Consider the following 18,786-nt stretch of genomic DNA (forward strand, 5'->3'; position numbering starts at 1 on the left):
ACTATCATCCCAGGACAACTTCACCTTTATAATCCTACTTCCTTCACATGGCCACTCCTTGGAAAAGTTAGGATTTAAGCAGAGATGCTGTGAACAAATTTGGAGGACTTCAAACTAAGAGGAAGCCCACTCCACGGAAGGTATACAAAGTGAATAAACACATGGTATTCAAAGAAGACTGGAATATCTGTTCACACTACTATCAACCACAAACTCTATTTACTTCTCAAACACTAAAATTATGCAGACAGAAGTTAAGTACATCCAATTCCACCTTCTGAAGGGCTAGAAACAAGGTAATAAAGTTTTCTTACTAAGTATTTGCACACTTCAAATTTACTAAAAATACACAAAAATTTAAAACAAATTATGAACCCTCACCTTTCCAGAAATCAATCTTATCTTGAATAGGACTGGCCATTTAACACCACTTTGAACAGTGTGAAACCTTATCTTTGTTTTATTTTTTTTTTAAATGCACTGTCATTAAAAGATTCTATGACAGGATTCCAAACCCTAAACATCAAAGTTAATGCTGTGTGACAGCTGGTGTGTTTCAAACTCATCACATTTACTGGTCTGTAACAGGGTAAATGACAAATTACCTGCTGTAATTACTGTTGCTGACAATATATTTTCTCTGGTGATTGGTCTGTGTAACTCAGAGCTGCTTATCTTTGTCAGTCCAGTCCAAATCTCCAATTCCACGTGACTTGGACATTAACTTATGAAGTATTTACAAATTAGTTCCAATATCTACCAAGACAGATATTTGGGACAGTATAAATTCATCTTTATTACATATTAAGCAGTCTACCACTCTAATATTATTTTGTATTATCAAATAAGTATTCATGATGAAACTGTGTGCCCCAATTAAATGCGCATTTCTTTTGTTAATATATTTGTTAGTATATTGGGTGATTACAATGAAAGAATAAAATGCAAATAAATAAGGACATTGACACGTTCACAAAATATTCATTCACAAAGCAAGACATGAATTTTAAAAAAGTAAAGGATAAAACATTAAAACTTAATTCTCATTGCTTTCCTGTGAAAATTGTAAAGAACACTTACAGAAGACAACAGTGACTTTTGATTTTGAGCAATGCGAGTTACAGGCTGATCACTACATCTCAGTGGAAGCATTTCCCTCGAATACCTTTTAAAATATAAAATAGATACAATCCCTTGCACCATTTCTCCTAAGAAAAGACTTGGGGGATGTGAAAAGACTGCAGCATACAACAACAGTAAGAAACAGATGTAGTCTTTTTGAGATGATTTGAAAGCTTGTCAGAAAGAAAAAATACTCCTACAAAAACTCCTACGAACTATTTAGGTAGAGCAGCTTTTTTTGCTAAGCTTGTTGACGGAGCTCTTGGTTCTAGAGAGAAACATTGAGATTTTCAGTTCTTTTCTTATTTAATGGGGAAGACCTCAATTTTTGCATAAATCCTAAAGGAGACTGGTTTCAAGAACGTTAATTGATTACCATTTCTGAAAAAATTTCTATTTTCAGTTTTCTAGTTCAGTCTTGAAGTTTCCACAAGACTACTACTAGCATTTTCTTAATAAAAAAAAAAAAGGAGTAAAAATAGATTATTTTAAAAAAACCCAAAACAACAAACAAAACAACAACAACAACAAAAAGGCAAGGCAGTTCTGTATATTGAGAATGTCCTTGAGAAAAATATCAAGTATCTTTCACAGACACAGTACTTTCAGAAATACTGCCTCACAAAATGCAGCTTCACTAACAAAAGTGAAATTTCACCCAAAAACCAAAAATTACTGATGATGATTTTGCAAGTGTTCCTTGGGGCATCCACAGAACACAACCCTGAAGACGGGTTCTAACATATTTTCTTCAGTGGTATTTGTTTCCTCTTGTTGACCCACTCTATCTGACTGCTATAGAGGGGTCTTGCCAATCACTCTATTACCTTTATTCATTTAGATGAGCTGGCAAACACTAACAGAGCAAATTTGGGAACTGAAACTAGTTTTAGACAAAATTATAAGGGCAGAAGAAGCGTGACTTTAGCTTCCACACTAAATATTCATGCATGACCAGCCACAGACTGGCTGTAGAATCATCAGCACATTTCAGTGTGAATCAGGAGTTACATGCAGAACTAAAAATATAAGTCTTTCTGTGTTCATAGGAACACAGACACCGGATGAGTCAGTGAAGTGGATAAGTCAGCTGTGTTTACTTCCCACAAGAACACATTTCAGGGTAGATTTCACCATAATTCTATGGGCTAGAGGAGGACTAGCAAGGATGCCACTCCTGTTGTGGTCAAAGGGTCTGTACTGCATGAAAGCAGTTTGACGCAGTGAAGTACAATGGTTTTGTAAGTCAAGAATCAACAGTCCAAAAGACTGACAAAAGGGAGCAATACTGACAAAGATTTATTGCAGAGACAAACTTAGAAAGGATTTGTCAAAGACGACAACATACTAAATTATAATGATTGACAGTATAAAACATGAGTTAAAGAAACAGTCTTCCATTTAGCATAAAGCAGATTAATCTATTCTAAACATTTCACGAAAAACAAAGGACACTTCTAAGTTATTTCCAGAGTCAGTGATTACCAGACATGCCACGTGTTATGCAGTAGGAATCAAATTGTAAAAAATTAAAGGTTTCCATGCTCACAGATTGTGTGAACAGAAGTAATTCAGGGATTCCTATCTGTCCAAACAGGAAACTTCCATATTCACTCAAAGAAAAAAATTGCAACTATAATGTTAAAAGAAAAGGCTTCTGAAGCCCTGGACAGTATTAAAAAATATTATGTCTCCTTTTATGAGTCTCGACAGACAGTTAACTTTTTTACCCTCTGCCTTTTCTTACAACTGTGTTAACTTAGATTGGAAATATTTTTCAACAGTAGAATGCCAAAAGACAGACAGACATAATATCCATATACTGCCAGCTGTATACTACCTTAAAACCTGGCTAATTTGTAACATGGCTATAGACACCTTTATTTCATTGTGAATGTGTAGAAAACCACTGACTTCAATGGAGCATGGCCACATAACCTTAAATAACTGTTCCTTTTTTTAAAAACTGTCTTGCTTCATACAGTAGCTCCAGTCTCTCACTGACCTTGGATGGAGTCCCTCTGAGAACAGGCAACACTCTCCCAGCATGAGGCAATCACCAGCTGGCTCAGACATGATAGATGTGAGCCATCCAACTTCCATCACTTCTGGCTCGCTCAATGAGACAGCAGCAGATTCCCCGTCTCCTAAGCCAGAAAGATCCTTATGACTTCAAGCAAACTGTCCTCAAGCCTGCCTACTGTTTTTCCTGATCTTTGCAGTCTGTCACAGAAGGACAGGTCAGGGGAGGTCCAGCTCTGAAAGGATGTCATGTTGCAGTTAGTTAATAACAGCCATCCTCCTCTTGCTGCCATCATCATAATTCCCACAGACCACAAATACCATCCAGTACTGGGATGAATAGATGAAGTTTCAACCAAACAACATCCCCTTGTATTCAGTGTCTTACACTTAAACTCTTTAAAGAAAAATAGCAGCTGCTTGTTTGGTGGTAATTCTGGATGCAGTTCAGTTCCAGATTAAAGTACCTAATATCTATGTGTATCTTTCTGGCAGGATTCCACTGCATAAACACACACCTAGCTAACAGGTCAGATCCAGCCTGGTACCACATGGATATCTAAGACACTAGCAAAGGCTTTTATGCAAGGCTCTACAGGGGGACTGTAAGAGCACTTGGAGAACAAGTAGGACATACCACAGCATCTAAAAAGTTATTAGACCTGTAACTGGGCAACCAGAACTTTGCTATAGACATCTAAGTTCACATTTCAGTCAGTGTCACCTCCATAACTCAGTAATGAAAAATAAATACCTAACACAAGGTTAAGTTGCCCCCAGATAAATGGCTCAAACCCATGGAAAGAGGTAATTTATTCTGCTTGTATCCAGCAGAACTCAAAAAGTGCACGACTTACAAGGTTAGTCTTAAATCAGATCTGCTAATCCTGTCTTGTGGATTGCCTAGAACCTGTAAACAGACAACAGAGTTGAATCCAGATGAATTCTTGACCTCTGCTGATTATAATGTGAGCTTAGATGAAGAGATGTACCTTGGGGTGTCTTAATTGCAAACTGAATTCCATCTCCTTGGTCAACGTCAGTAAAATTCTAAAATAAAGAGTCAATGTAATAAGCTATGGAATGAATAATTCATTCAGTGCTGTATGATTTGTCAGATTTTCTATTTTTACAATATACTGTGTTCATTTTGCTATACCCCTACAACTCTGCTTTCCAATCATATTGTACTGACACAGCACATAATTGCACTGTAGAAGCTGCCAATGGACACTGGGTGATTTAAAACTGCAGAGGTGTTCAGAACATCAAGAAACAGGAGGTACACTGGATGTCTGTTGTAATACTGTGATATAAATATTGAGCAATGTTAATGTTTGAAAATAATGTAATTTCAGAATTTTCACATAAAAGAAAGATCTCACTCTTTTCTGAGTTAGTTTCAAACTGAATATATTCTCAAGTTGGTATCTGTACCTCCTTTTATACATTGAAAAATTCCTCAAGACAGATTTTAACCAGTATACAGAAACTGTAGAAATGCAAAATGGACCTTTGCTTTTGATACAATACCTTTTACCATCCTCTGTTCCTAAGGCCAACGGGGAATGCAGCTCTATGATGCATTGATAGATACAGATATATAGATATATAGATATGCACACACACACACATATACCATAAATATGCATTGGGTAAAAGAATGATTTCAGTAAAAGAATTAAGTATTCAATATTGAAGATCATACATTTGTGTCTTTGTCAAGGGAATACATTTTCTGTTTAACAAGTCAAATCATGTTCTACCAAGGACTCTTTAAAAATGTGTTGGATTTTGATCAGCTGAGAAATCCATCCTGCTATAATTGCATAGCCAGATGAACAGTTGTCATGAACTGGGTCAGTAACCAAGGAAAAAATGGGATCTCAAAACTATACTCTAGGAAAAAAAAATGTTCTCATTCCAAGCTGAAACAGCCTTTAAACTAAGTTGTCAAGGATAACCTGATTCACTCCAAATAAAGTATAAATGAGTTCAGTTGTATAAGATACAGCAGATATATAAAAATGGCTTGTGTTGTTATCTTAGAAATGCAGTTGCATAGCAACAAGCTCAGTCTCAGTGATCATTCCTTTATTAGCTTTGTGAATTATCGTACAGCTAGAAAGTGGATATTGGAGAGAATTTATCCTAAAGAAGATTGAGAGCTTCATGTATCCTGACACACTATAAAGCAGAATGGAAACTGGGCCAAGTAACAGCAACCAAAATCAAATAAGCTTTGAGTTAAAAATGCTCTGTGCACAGAAGCTGATTTGTTTATTACTAATAGCAACCCTAGCAGTATAGCTGGACACCATTTCCCCTGTGGAGTTTGGATGGAACGGTGTGATAATGCATGTGCATGTATATCACTTCTAACGTAACTAGGGGGGGGTAGGGGGTGTATCAACAAAATTAGAGATGGAGAGACAGATGGTTCATCTTGCCCACATCATTATATTCTCTGGTGCTTTGCTGACGAAAACATTTCCTTACTCAAGCCGTGGTATCACGGCATCACTACAGTGATGTTACAACCAGCCCCTGTCAGTACGCTTGCTTATTGCTCTGTCCCTTGTACCATACTGCACAATCATTCTGTCTTTTTTTAGGCACAATCAATAAGCTCAGCTGTTCTACAAGCTGCATAGCTTGAAGAAAACTTGAAATGTTGCTGAATTAATAAAAAATAAGTCAAGGGAAATAACAGGAGGAAATTAGCTTTTTTATTGTCATCACGTCTCATATTATGGTATTTTCAAGTAACCAAGCTGGGACACTATAAGTATATGACTACTCTGAGGTCACAGACTAAAGGGATATATAGCAGTGCTGAATAAAGTTGTATATTGAGGCCATATTTACTCACTTATTAAAATGTGGTCTCATTTACCAATGCACTAACTACTATCAGCTCTCATTATCTTCAGGATGTCTTGTGGATGCACTCGTGTGTCTGAAAAAACAATCCAATTTTATACTTGAATTAACTGGGCACAAGCATACAGCTTTAAACACAGAAGCTGGATGACTTCATTCAACTCTGGATTACATCAGTTTTACAGTAGCTTTCGTCCATGGAAACTCAAGACCACCACATCACTCTTAGAAGAGGTTGGTGTAGGTGCTAAAACATAGCCCACATGCCTCACATGTCAGCTAGATTTTATTTATCACTTGAAATACAGAGAGGCATTCCTCTTCAGTTCTCAGAACTAATTTGTGGGAACTGAAATGTACAACAGAAACAAAAATAGCTAGCAATACATGATATTGTAAAATAGCCACACTTCACAGCTAGCTGAAATCCTACCAATGCACACTGACGCAGAACCATTTTCCATGCCATGTCAACCACCAATGAACTTGTCCTGAACATCTGAATAGGTCTGTGCTCTACGGAATAAAGATGGATTTTACCTTCAGCATCCTCACAAGAAATTCAACAAAACTTTTTCTCAAATATCCCTGCCATTAAACATCACTTCTGCTGCACAGTATAGGAAAAAAATAGATTTCCCAACTGTTTATGTCCCAAACAATTGATGGATTTACAAGTCAAAAATAAACCAATGAAATCTGAACAGGAGCCCACAGGCAGATGCACTTTTATGAACTTGAGTTTCTAGATGCCAAGAGGAATCATTCATCCAAAGTGTGTCAGAGTACTACATTAACAAAAACCCCCATGTGACAGGGAGTTTATTCCCACTCAAAAACAAATGCAGCTTGCAAGAACCAGAGGATAACAACTGAGCAGCCAACAAAACTCCTGATAATCAGGGGATCTGAATCATAATCAGTATGATCTGTTCTTTCAACAAAATTGCAGGTCCCTGTTACCAGCATTTCAGGTCCATCCAGACACCAGAGTGGCAGTTCCCAAAGTGGAGGTATCTACGCTTTGAGGATAAGAATGGGCTGCACTTGCACTGCAAAGACGGTGCCCATGTTTCCTCATAAGCATCCTCAGAAGACTTACATTGTAAACAAATCATTAACAAAGGAAAAGAAGGCAAGACCCACACTTTGGCTACACACTATACCATAAACACCCAGATACTAGTTTATTACCTGGCTTATAGGATAATGAAAACTGGGTACTGGCATATATATAGCAGAATTCTTTTCATATGTACACAACTAATACAGAGACTTCCAATAATGGGGAGAGAAGAGGAGAAGGGGAGAGGAGCCTTTAAAGGTAACTTCAATTTATACTGAGGACTATCACTGTATTTTAAACATTGCATGTCCAAAAGCAGTGAAGGACTTTTGGCAGTTCTAAAAGAATAGAGTCTCCCACTCTCTGGAGACCATCATTAGCCCATCATCTCCTGACCAAGTGCCAGAAATGAGAAAGAGGTATTCCAGAGATTTTTCTTTAAAATCTTTCATACATAGACACATATAAACACACACTCAGAAACCCCAACATGCATCAATGCTTAGCAAAATACCAAAACAACAGGTATCTTCCTTAACTGGGGACATCACCAGTGGCATTAGCTAAAATCCAAGCAGATATGTAGGTTTTGTATAAGCCACAACTATCTTCAAGAATGAACCCATAGGAGCGTTGAGTAACTACACAGTTTTGATTGCTATGGGCAAAACAAAAGTAAAATAAATCCCAGTGATCTGACATTAATGACTGCTTACAAAACAAAGGCCAAAAGATAGACAAAAGAGTATCACATGCAGGATTGCTGATTGGACTAAGTGTGACAATCGGTTCTCTATACATTATGTCGAGGTGAATTTTTTCAGACGTTGCACAGTATCAATGAGCAAAAGAGCTAAGAATATGGGTCAGATGTGAAAAACTAATGTCAAAAGGTACTGGTTACACACTGCAGGCCAATACTTTCCCCTACATTTTTCCCTTACTATTGAAACTCCCAAGTAATTATTAATTAGTATTATTGTTATCATAATTCCTACTTTTTGCACAGTCATCACCATTATGCAGTAAAATGTGTAGTTTTCTTCTTAAATGTTTTCCATATGTCAAGTCAATCTCCCCAGACTCTTAATTGTTTTAATGTTGGAATCCCTTCCAATTTGCAACAGATTTGTGATTTGATTTAATTTGATTTGCAAAATATGCAGAGCTGTCAGTATTCCCAAGAATTAACATTTCAGGTGTCACTCAGCTTGCTACCACCGTGCTTCTTGGTAATTTATGTGGAAACAATTATTAAGACTTCGGTTTACTGTGAGAGGTTATTGCAAAAAAAAAAATTAAATGATGCTGAAAGCGTTGACACCATATTCAGAAAAATGTTGTTAGCAAAATCTCTGAGACTCACAAAAACTTAGATAGGTTGGGGTGGTGGAAGAGGAAGGTCTAGCAAGGTCCAGCTGGATACATCTAATTAAAGTCTGGTGAACTCAATACATTCTTCATTGTTTTGAGTAGCTCTTTCTATATGTCCAAGACAAAACGACTAAAGACCAGAGCCATGGGCTTTGAGAAACCAGATCTAGTGGAAGGTGTCCCTGCCTGTGGTAGTGGGGTTGGAATTAGATGGTCTTTAAGTACCCTCCCAACCCAAACCATTCTATGATTCTAAAGAAGTACTTCACCTCTTCTATCTAGTATGGCTCTAAAGAACAAACTCTCCAAATGCTCCAAACGCAGTCATGATATGTTATATGAAAATCCCTCACAATTTTTTTTTTAGAAATCAGAAAACAAATGAAGGAGCATGAATGTGATGCTACCAGGTTGTAATGCACAATAAAGGCCTCACAGACTTGGAATCTCCATGTCGTTTTCCAAACCCTTTGGCTTCTCAGCTATTATTTCCTAAAAGCAAGCATTAGGAAAAAATCAGCATGGTTTGGTTTATGTGAAAATGAAAAGGAAAGAAAAACTAATCTGGAATGGATTTTGCAGAATGGTTATGAGAAAAGGTTACACTGCCTGCACATACTTAAAACACAAGAAAGTGCCCCACTCCACCTGTAGCAGTGGTCACACACCGCTCAGCACTGCTACAAGGATGGTCACGGCTGCTCATGTGGCTAGACAATGCTTGGAAGAAGTAGGCCACGATTTGCAACTTGCCTAGTTTTTTAAAATTAATTAATTATTTTAATTAACTAATTAATTTTAATTAATTAAAATGAATTAATTTTTAATTAATTAATCAGTTAAAAATTCACATGTATTTCCTGCTGAAGTACATTGTAATTGTAAAATTTCACTAGTGTCATGGTACAAAGTTGTAGATTTATCACTTTTTTAGGAAAAAAAAAAACAAAACAAAACAAAAAAACCCCTCCAGAAAACCCCACAAAACACAAACAGGAAAAAGACTCCAGAAACATGTAATGCATAATTTAGTAAACCTCAGATTACAGCATGTACAAACATTAATTCAAAGATTCTGGCTTATATACTAACACTCCTTATGTTCTTCTTACATTCAGTTATTTATCAGACCCCAAATATAGGGACAGTCAACCAAATATACCGTCCTAGGGTACTTATAAAGAGCCCCAATGCCTGCCCCTCTAGCACCACTGGAATGGTGAAACATGAGACAGCCCCTGGAGAGGACATTCTCTGGGAGGGTAACATCAGCTCTGTTACCTCCATCCACCTCCCCATCATCTCCGGGACTCCCACCCACAGGAGAGGCAGAGCACACCACCAGCACTTCCATCAGTGCTGCTGCCCCCTTTTATGTTGAATTGAAAACAAAAATCAAACCAAAACCAAACAAACCAAACCCCTCCCCCCAAAAAGCAACCCCAAAAACAAAGGTGGTCCACGATTTTGCACAAAAACAGAGCCTTAAAAGTCATCTGTGGCGCAAAAAATCCATGGCCCCTTCAGGTCAGGGTATGCACCTTCCTCTGCCTTAACCCAATCTATGGAGGGTGTATCAAGTCTCACAGGATCCTCTTTCTCCTGCTCCATTTTTGTTGAGTTACTTAGATGGGTGAGTGGTCCCCAGGCAGAAAACTAAAGACAAGTGTTGAGACTAAACATGTTTAACTATCCACTGTGGCTAGTCTGAACTCTTCACTGTTAGAGCCAAGTGTGAAAAAGAGAGAGCTCCCATCTCTCATTTCCCAACCTCCCCCTTTTCTGTTAAAACACAGTAATGAGTGGTAGAAGAAAAGATATGTACTGCGCTGTTCAAACCGTTGCCACCAGCTGTAGATTAAACAGCAGCCCAAAAGACTGGAAGCGACACTGACTTTCCCCTTATTTCCAGAAGGAAAACTTTCATTTTTCCAGCCAAGAAAACAGCCCATGTATTTTTATAATCCCATTCAGAGTTAAGAGGTGAGTGTTATTATTCCGGAAAAATACTGAAGCATTCAGATTTGATCACAGCTAAGGGTAACGGTGCAGCATTACTGTTACACATTTAAAACTACCCCAGCAGAGACTCATGCCATTTTCTGTCTTCCTTCCCCCAGCGCAACATCATTACATTTCAGGTTCTGGGAAGCAAAGTGGAAGGGGAATGAGAAAATACCAATATAGGATACCAACTCATGGTAACCCAGGGCAAATTTTTATGCCTTTAATTTGCAGTTTCTGCACCCATTTGGCATATGGATGCAACTTAGGACACATCTCTCCTCCTCAGAGCTATGATTGATTTCTGAACATAAAAATTTGTCATGAACAACAGGTTTATGTGTAAATATCATTGTGACTAAATCTAAACCTGAGAATTTTGCTTCCAAGGTGAATACAAATAACAAAATCTGAAATTGGTGTCTTCACATCCTTTTTTATGAAAATAAAAATGTAAATCAGATCTATTGTAAAAATTGCAATAAAAATACCTGGACAAATCAAACCGGAGCTCTTTAGGAAGCACCTATGTGCTGTCTAAATCAGTCTTTTGTGTGCACAGCTCTGATAGAGATGGATAGTGCAGATTTCTTTTCAAATGTCTTGCACAGGAGAAAAACTCTTCAATGTCACAGATTTTACATCTCTTTTCTATTTTGATCAATGACTGCTAAATTATATATGTGTTCATAGGATGGAACAATAAGGCATGTTATGTTAGTCTTCCAGCAAGTTGTGTGGATGTCACTCATATCATAGCCTGCCTAATAAAGTTCAGGTATAATTTCTCAACGTCTCCTTTCTGTGCTTCAGCTATCCTGTGCAAACAATGACATATTAATGCCAAGCTACAGATCATTTTCTTCCTCCTTAGTAACATTGCCAAGGATGTGCTACCAGACTTTCTGGTCCAGTTTAAAGTGTCAGCTATTCTATGCACAGCTACAGTTCCATAACTGGATTCGATTACACAGCATTACAAGGAACTGTGACCTGAAATATATTTTAAAAATTTAATATTTAGTAATACATAGGGTCACTTGTTTGCCCTATTCTTGTTATTCCTAAACAGAATTAAAAAAATGCCTCCTCTTTAGTTTCATTGATATTTCAGATCGCAAGTTAAAGTCAGAATTGCCAATGAGGTAAACAGAAACTTGCCCAGAACTTTAAACCCTGCAGGAGGCGAAAGAGGGTCGAATGACAACATTCATTGCAAACATTGGCAAAGGGCAAAGTGCATCGGACTCTGTACACAAGTACTAAGAGATTTGGACAGAACTGCATACTACATAACCACACCTGTGTAGTCCTGGAGCCCTTGATGGTCTTCGTAGTATACTTGCATCTCCAAGGTGCCCCTAAAATACTCAGGATTGCCTTTGCACACAAGGGGCACCTCTGTAACACCTTTCTGCAGTAGCTGAAAAGTGGTGCTGTAAAAGCTGATGAATCCATCTATCTTGGAGGAAATAAAAAAGAGTAATGCATAATACCCACTCTGCACGAATTACGTAAAACAGAGACTGCCCAATGGTATGAATGGAAACATACTTTGTATAATTGTGTTTGAATTGGTTTTAAAATACCATTTATTTCAAGATATATTTCATACTTTTCATTTTTTGCCAGATGTAAACATCAGGTCTTTTTAAGGACTATGGAGTACATCAATTATGCTGTGTAGCTTCTACAATAAAACTGATTATTAGAACAAAAAAAGAAATATAGAAAACAGAAAATTCTGGTAAGGACAGTGCACAGCCTTACTGTCTCAGATATGCCAAGTTAAACAGGGTATTATTCACAAAATCTTTAAAAAATATGTCCTTAATGTGCAAAGCTCTGTCTCTTTGGTCTATCCTGATTGCTTTCCTCCTTATTCTCCTGCATTCTGGCCAGACAAAATCACTTGGTTTATGCCCTTAACTTCAAGAACTAGCACCTTTATGATAAGAAAATTGAGCTTAACCAAAATAATTCCCTGTTGCAGCAAATAAGGCGTGAGCCTGGGATGCACAGTGAGGTGTGCTGGACAAAGACAAGTTGATATCTCCATTCTCAAAGTGCAAAGATTCCTACTTGCTACAATGTAAAAGGTAGATTAAGTTGATGGACTTAAATAGGGCAAATGCAAGGTTGGCTGAAACAGGCTGAGATCCCTAACACGCTCTACTGCCTTCGTTCTCTAAAGAAAACATATTTGGAAAGTACTTTTCCTTCTCACATCCTAAAACAGTTGTTTAGCTGAATGTCCTTAACACTCCACTGAAATGAAAATTAACCAACCAAAGACAATAAAGGCAATTATAGTGAGTTTTTCTTGCCAACTACTTGCTTTAAAATACCTCATTATGCTGTAAGAGAAAATCATTCTTATGAAACTTCTGCTACATCTAAGAATAACAGTCTGGACTAAACCTGCTGGCCTGTCTGCAGGACAGCAAAGGACTGTCATTAGCATCGTAAACTCCTTCTTACTGTTATTTTGCACTGATTTATTAACATACACATATTTCAGCAATGTCTTTTGAACATGATCAGTTTTTCTACTACACAGAGCTTTTCCTGTTTCTCAGAATAGAGAGAGAGATGATCCTAAGCACTCTAGTACTTTAAAACTTCCATAAACTCCATGTTAAAGTCCAGCAACAGACCCTCCCCATTTGTGTTCATTTTAACCCTTAGACTTATATCTGTCCAAATGAGTGCTCATTAAAGTCTACAAAATCAGGAGGTTTAATAGATGGTCAAACCAGCAAAGAGCAAAACTAGGCTTAGGGGTAAAAAACTTATGTACAAGTATATACACTTGTCACTACAGTGCTATAACGTAAATGCTCTCACTGTCACCCATACAGACAAAAGCACATAATGATATTTACCGATCTAAGCACATTTAAATGTATCCTGTGTTTTCTTCAATTTTTGAAACATAACTAACCTTTCACTTACTAATGGTTTGGTGCAAATGTCATGTAAGAGTGTCATAAGTCTACATACTTCAGTAACTAACTATTGTCTCCCCTGGAGGTGCTAATACTTGTTGTGGAATCAGAAAAAAAACCCAAAAAATTATTTTGTGACATATACAGTTAGGTTGCTATTTGTTGAAATTCTAACACAAAGCAGGGACTGTGCCCTTGTGGTTGTCTAGTGTCCAAAATCCACTGCAATTTAAATCCAGAAAAATTCCAGGGCCCAAATAACAGTGAGTGGCATCGCTCAGACATACAGAAAATCACTGCGGGAGTTACAGTTCAGCTGGTCTATCATGTCTTCAGATTTCAAATCTACAAAACTATTTCATCTACTTTCCTTCCTTCTGCATTAACTTTTCCCAGTTTGGTTGAGGCAAAGGTGGAAAAGAAATCATTTATTACATCACCCATGACACTGATTCCACAGGAAACAATTATTTACAAATGTGGAGCCAGATTCAGCCTGGAATATGAGATCTATAATGCATTTCCAGCACATTTCACACAAATTTGACTGTCCAGAGCTCTTGAACTACACTAAATTTCAGAACAGCACATTTCAGCAAATATGAAGAATGCAATGTGTGGAGTCTCAAGAAATACTTTTATTATATTTATAGGCATCGAACGTCCCTGGTAAGCTGTTGGTGATGGCTTACCATTGCAAAGTTCAATCAGAACAGCTAGTTAAGGAAAGTCAAGCAGAAAAAGTATCACAGGGATTTACATAAAATCGGTCCTAAAATAATCCCAATATTCAGTCTTGGTAGGTAGTGAAACTATTTCTTTACTCAGCTGAGTGTAGAAAACATCGGAAAGTGATCAGAAACTTACTAATTGCTTCAGAAAGGACCTGTTACAAGCCAGCCTATAACTGTGGTCCTTCAAGAACTGGACTTACTGCAGTAAACCCGTGCTTACTAGCATATGTGAGATGAATGACAAGTACAGACAAGATAGTATACACAAAAATTGCATGTATGTGGTTTGAAATCCATGTCCCCGAGTGCTATGCATGTTTGGGCAAGCAAATCATTCCAGTTGTGAAGAAGCTGTTCCTGCACCAAGACACATTAACTGATGCTCAAAAATGCCAAGACACAACAGACAGAACTAAATACATTTGGAAATTAACTTCAAGTGCTGTCTTCACATTCTGAATACACTCATCCATTTATAGCCAGCTACTGTAGGGTAAGATGAACTTCAAGACAGTTTTAATGAACAAATATAGCCTTTTATAGAAAGAGTCAATGTGTTCCCCTGTGCATACAAAATAGTGGTACTATTTTGTTCACATGCATTTTTGTTCACTGAGAAAACATGCCACAACATCAAATCATATTTTCTTTATCTGTCTAGTGGGAAAAACATGCATTCTCCCAGGAACATTAGGATCAACCTGGCTCCAAAGACTGTTTTAAATTTTCAGTGTTCATTCCATAAGCCTAAAATACCTCTGCAATAAAAGAAGACTAGAAGATAGAAAGTTAGTATGAACCAAACACCTCCCCTAGAGCATCCACTGATGATACAGGTACAAGACCAGTTACATTGTCCATTGGTTCAAGACAAGCAGAACTCCTGCCCTCTGACCTCAGGGTTCACCTGGGGAACTTGAGCGAGCCAGGAGAATTCAAAAGGAGGACACAGCCACTTCTAACATCAAGCAAATTTAACACCATTGAAAGTTTGCAGTGGAGTCGTTATACTTCAAGCTGTACTGGCATGGTACATGAAAACCAAGTAAAACAATTTCGGCTTGTTTATTTTTCCCTTCAGTCTCCTCTCCTCACCTTTTTGATCAGCATCCAACACCACTCCAGACTGCCTTACAATTTCAGGCAAACAATATGACATATACATAATCTGTAAAATGAAGCAGCTTTTCTGTACTGTATTTTTGTAACTATTTTGGTGTCTATGCTGTTTAACATTTCATTTAGATGCTCTGTGAATTGAACAGAGATTAACTTTAGAAGAATTATATCAGTGCTCTTAAAGACTATCATCCTGTTATTTCCATCCACAAATACACAGCTCTTACCTGTACATGAATAATCATCAATGCGTATATATCCTGTTTTGCAGACACACATAAAGGATCCCGGTGTATTTACACACATGGTATTCTCACGACAGTAGTGCCGTCCTTCAGCACACTCATCGATATCTGTGAACAAGGCAAAGAGGAACACGAGTCAAATTCAGCAGTGTTGTTTGCAATCTCTCTACACCGCTATTCACTTCCATCAGTAGGGGGCTAAAGAGTTACTTGGAATACCAATGCATTTTGGAAAGCTTTTTTGCTTGCTTCTTTTAAAAAAACTGTTTGAAGTGTTCAAACAACAGAAGAACCATGAGCTTTCTGTGAACAGCTGTTAGTGGAATTACAGAGAAGATTACATTGGCTTACTTCTTTCCTTTTAAAGTGCCTGTGATGTTGTCCCTATGATTTAAATAAGAACAACAACAACAAAACCAAAACAACACCAAACCAGTATGTCAAATAGCAGACCAACTACCTCAGCACTGCAATGCTGTCCCTCACTGCACCCTGTATAGTCACTGCAGTTATCAGTACACAAACACATGACTATATGCATACTGTATGCCTTTGACCCAACAGGAACTGTTGTTTGGGAAGAAACTGTAAGGAATATGGCAAGATCTGAAATGACACTGGAACTTGGTGTAAGTTTCTCTTAGAACTATAAAGTAACCAATCAGTATTTTTAATATATATAAACTCATATATCTATATCTGTATATGTCTACATACATATGTGTATATAGGTACATATACACACCATATTTGAAAGGAACCTGAAAGGATCTCATTTATAAAAACACCTGCTCTGACAGAAAAATTTGAAACTTGATAAAATACTTCGTGGGGCAGAATACCTGTTACAGTATAAAGTCCTAGAACAAACTCCAGACATAAATAACTGCAGGCATGGACTTCAACACCTAATCAGGTTTGGTACTCTCTCGGGCTGCAAAATTAGATGTATTTCTTGTAATGGGTAAGAAATGGTAAGACAGAGAAAGCACTACCAATAACAAAAAACTTATGCATAGTTTTATTATACTGCAAAGAAGAAAACCTATATTAATTTGGAAGTGCTCAGTAGCACACTGTTCCTGTAATACTACTGATCATTACTGAGACACTCTGTACACCTAGTTATATCATCATGCAATGTGCCACTGAACCTTGCTGCCAAAATATGATAAAAGTCAAAAGGGTGGATTGTTGGCCTGGGGTGTTTTTTCTTGCTCATCAGATTTTATTTCCTCCCTGTTTTCAATGCTGTTTCAGAGTTGAAAATAAAATCCCTGGATTGAAAAGTCTTTTGTTGCAGAGTCTAGTGATAGTTCAAAACAATAGACTGTATCTATAAACTCAAATCAAGGTTGACTTCTTAATGTTGTGATGCTACATGTCAACAGTGTTCAGTTCTGTACTTTACTTCTGCTTAGGTTGTATGCTTACCAATTCTCTCTCCCAATTCTTCTTATCTTCCCAGTGTCTTTAAATCAATATCTATTTACCAACTGCACTCATTGCCTGCTCTTTTTTCACCCTTTATTCCTAGAAGATAATTTGCCTTCCAGTACAAAGCAATGTGACACACTGAATACTAGTGATTCTGCAGTAAGTTCCTAATTTCATTCAGTTTTGAAAAAAACTTTCTTTTCCCCAGTTCCTCTGCTCACTGGATCCTGCTGGAGAAGCTGGGGACAATTGTCTACAAAGCATGAAGGTGTCCACTGCGAATGCTGAGGGTGGTTAGCCACCCTCATACTACTTTGCACAAATTCAGTTCCTAGGAATTTCATGGCTGATATACTTCAACTGGTTTCCCCTCCTTCCTTTCCCTGAAAGATCTGCAGGCATGGAATAACCACAGCTCTGTCAAGGTGCTGGTTTGTAATAGGTAATTTTGCAATTTTTATGTAAAGAATACCTACACAAATGAAAGTGTATTTACAATGAACACAGTGAGCATACTAAGGTTCTAAACACATTTTGTGATCATCATCTAAGAACACCAAAAAAAAGTGAAGCTATCAGAAGACTATCACAGAAGCAGCTGGTTTTGCTTGGAAAGTGGAATAGGGCACACAGAAGTCCAGTTCACAAAAACAGCCAACAGTTACAACATATGCCTCAGCTTCTACAACAAGTGATGCAACTTGTGTCTTTCATCATTCCAGTTCACAACTCCATATTAAATTAATGGTGTTGATTTGTATTTAAATAACAACATCAGTCTTCAAGTAATTACAGGCCTTATGTTCTCAGTGTCAACAGACTGCTGAGAAGCCAGCTTTGGCACCCTCAGAAAATTCTACTTAAAGATCCAAAACCTCGAAAGCATTAAATAGAACATTCTGAAAACTATATTAATGATTGCTTTGGCAGGTAAACAGCCACAGGAGACCCAAAATGCCAATAGGTGTTGGTTTTTTGTGGAGTTTCTTTGTGGTTTTTTTTCAGTGAAAAAATTAAAGTCAGAGCTCATTTGATTCAAATCTTCTAATTTAGAAGTACTTTAAATAAAAGCTTTCATTTTGCCAACATACCATGTATTGCGGTTTTGCAAAATAATTGCCTTTTTTTTTAAACCTTGCTTGTTCAGTTGATACCAAAAATAGAAAAAAAAATACAACCCACAATTGATCAGATTAACTTTGAAGCATTTCATTTGAACAAAGTTGATTTTTTTTTTTTTTAAATGGATTTGCAAATATGTTGCTCACATATGCTCTCTATTATTGCTACTATCACATAGTTATGTTACATTGACACATAAAGACCCTCTACACCATGGACATACAGCAGATAAGAAGCTGTTCTAACAAACAGTTTGCAACTTTAATACTAAATAAAAATAATTAATACAAAAAAGGATGAAGAAACGGTCAAATGACAACTAGTCACACAGAGATCGACCACACTACAAGCATACTATTCCATTCTCCTTTTAGCACTCTGCATACAAGCTTCATATACATTAGGTTAAGGTATTAGAGATCAAGGAAGACTGAACTGCAGCATGGAAGGAGCCCAACATCTGTTCTCTTTCAAGACTACCAAAATAAAAGCCCTTTCATCCTGCTTACTGGTTGAAAACCCTGGTGTAGCCTTTTATTCATCTGTTGTGGTTTAACTACAGCCAGCAGCCAAGCCCCATGCAGCCACTCACTCACTCCCCCAAAAGCAGGATCAGGGAAAGAATCAGAAGGGTGAAAACTGGAAAACTCATGGGTTGCAAGAAAAGAAGTTTAATAAGGAAAGCAAAAGCTGCGCACACAAGCAGGAAT

General features: G+C 37.4%; 1 protein-coding gene across 1 annotated transcript in view; it reads right to left on the reverse strand.

The window, feature by feature from the left end:
- Positions 1-18,786, reverse strand: part of NELL2 (neural EGFL like 2) — a 145,924-nt gene that overhangs the window by 49,628 nt on the left and 77,510 nt on the right. The window contains exon 13 of the mRNA XM_050323417.1: positions 15,500-15,625. Coding sequence (XP_050179374.1) covers positions 15,500-15,625 — 126 coding nt within the window. The remainder of the gene's footprint in view (positions 1-15,499; positions 15,626-18,786) is intronic.

Source organism: Myiozetetes cayanensis, unplaced genomic scaffold, assembly GCF_022539395.1.
Source record: "Myiozetetes cayanensis isolate MyiCay16 unplaced genomic scaffold, myiCay2020 scf3, whole genome shotgun sequence".
Classification (NCBI taxonomy): Eukaryota; Metazoa; Chordata; class Aves; order Passeriformes; family Tyrannidae; genus Myiozetetes; species Myiozetetes cayanensis.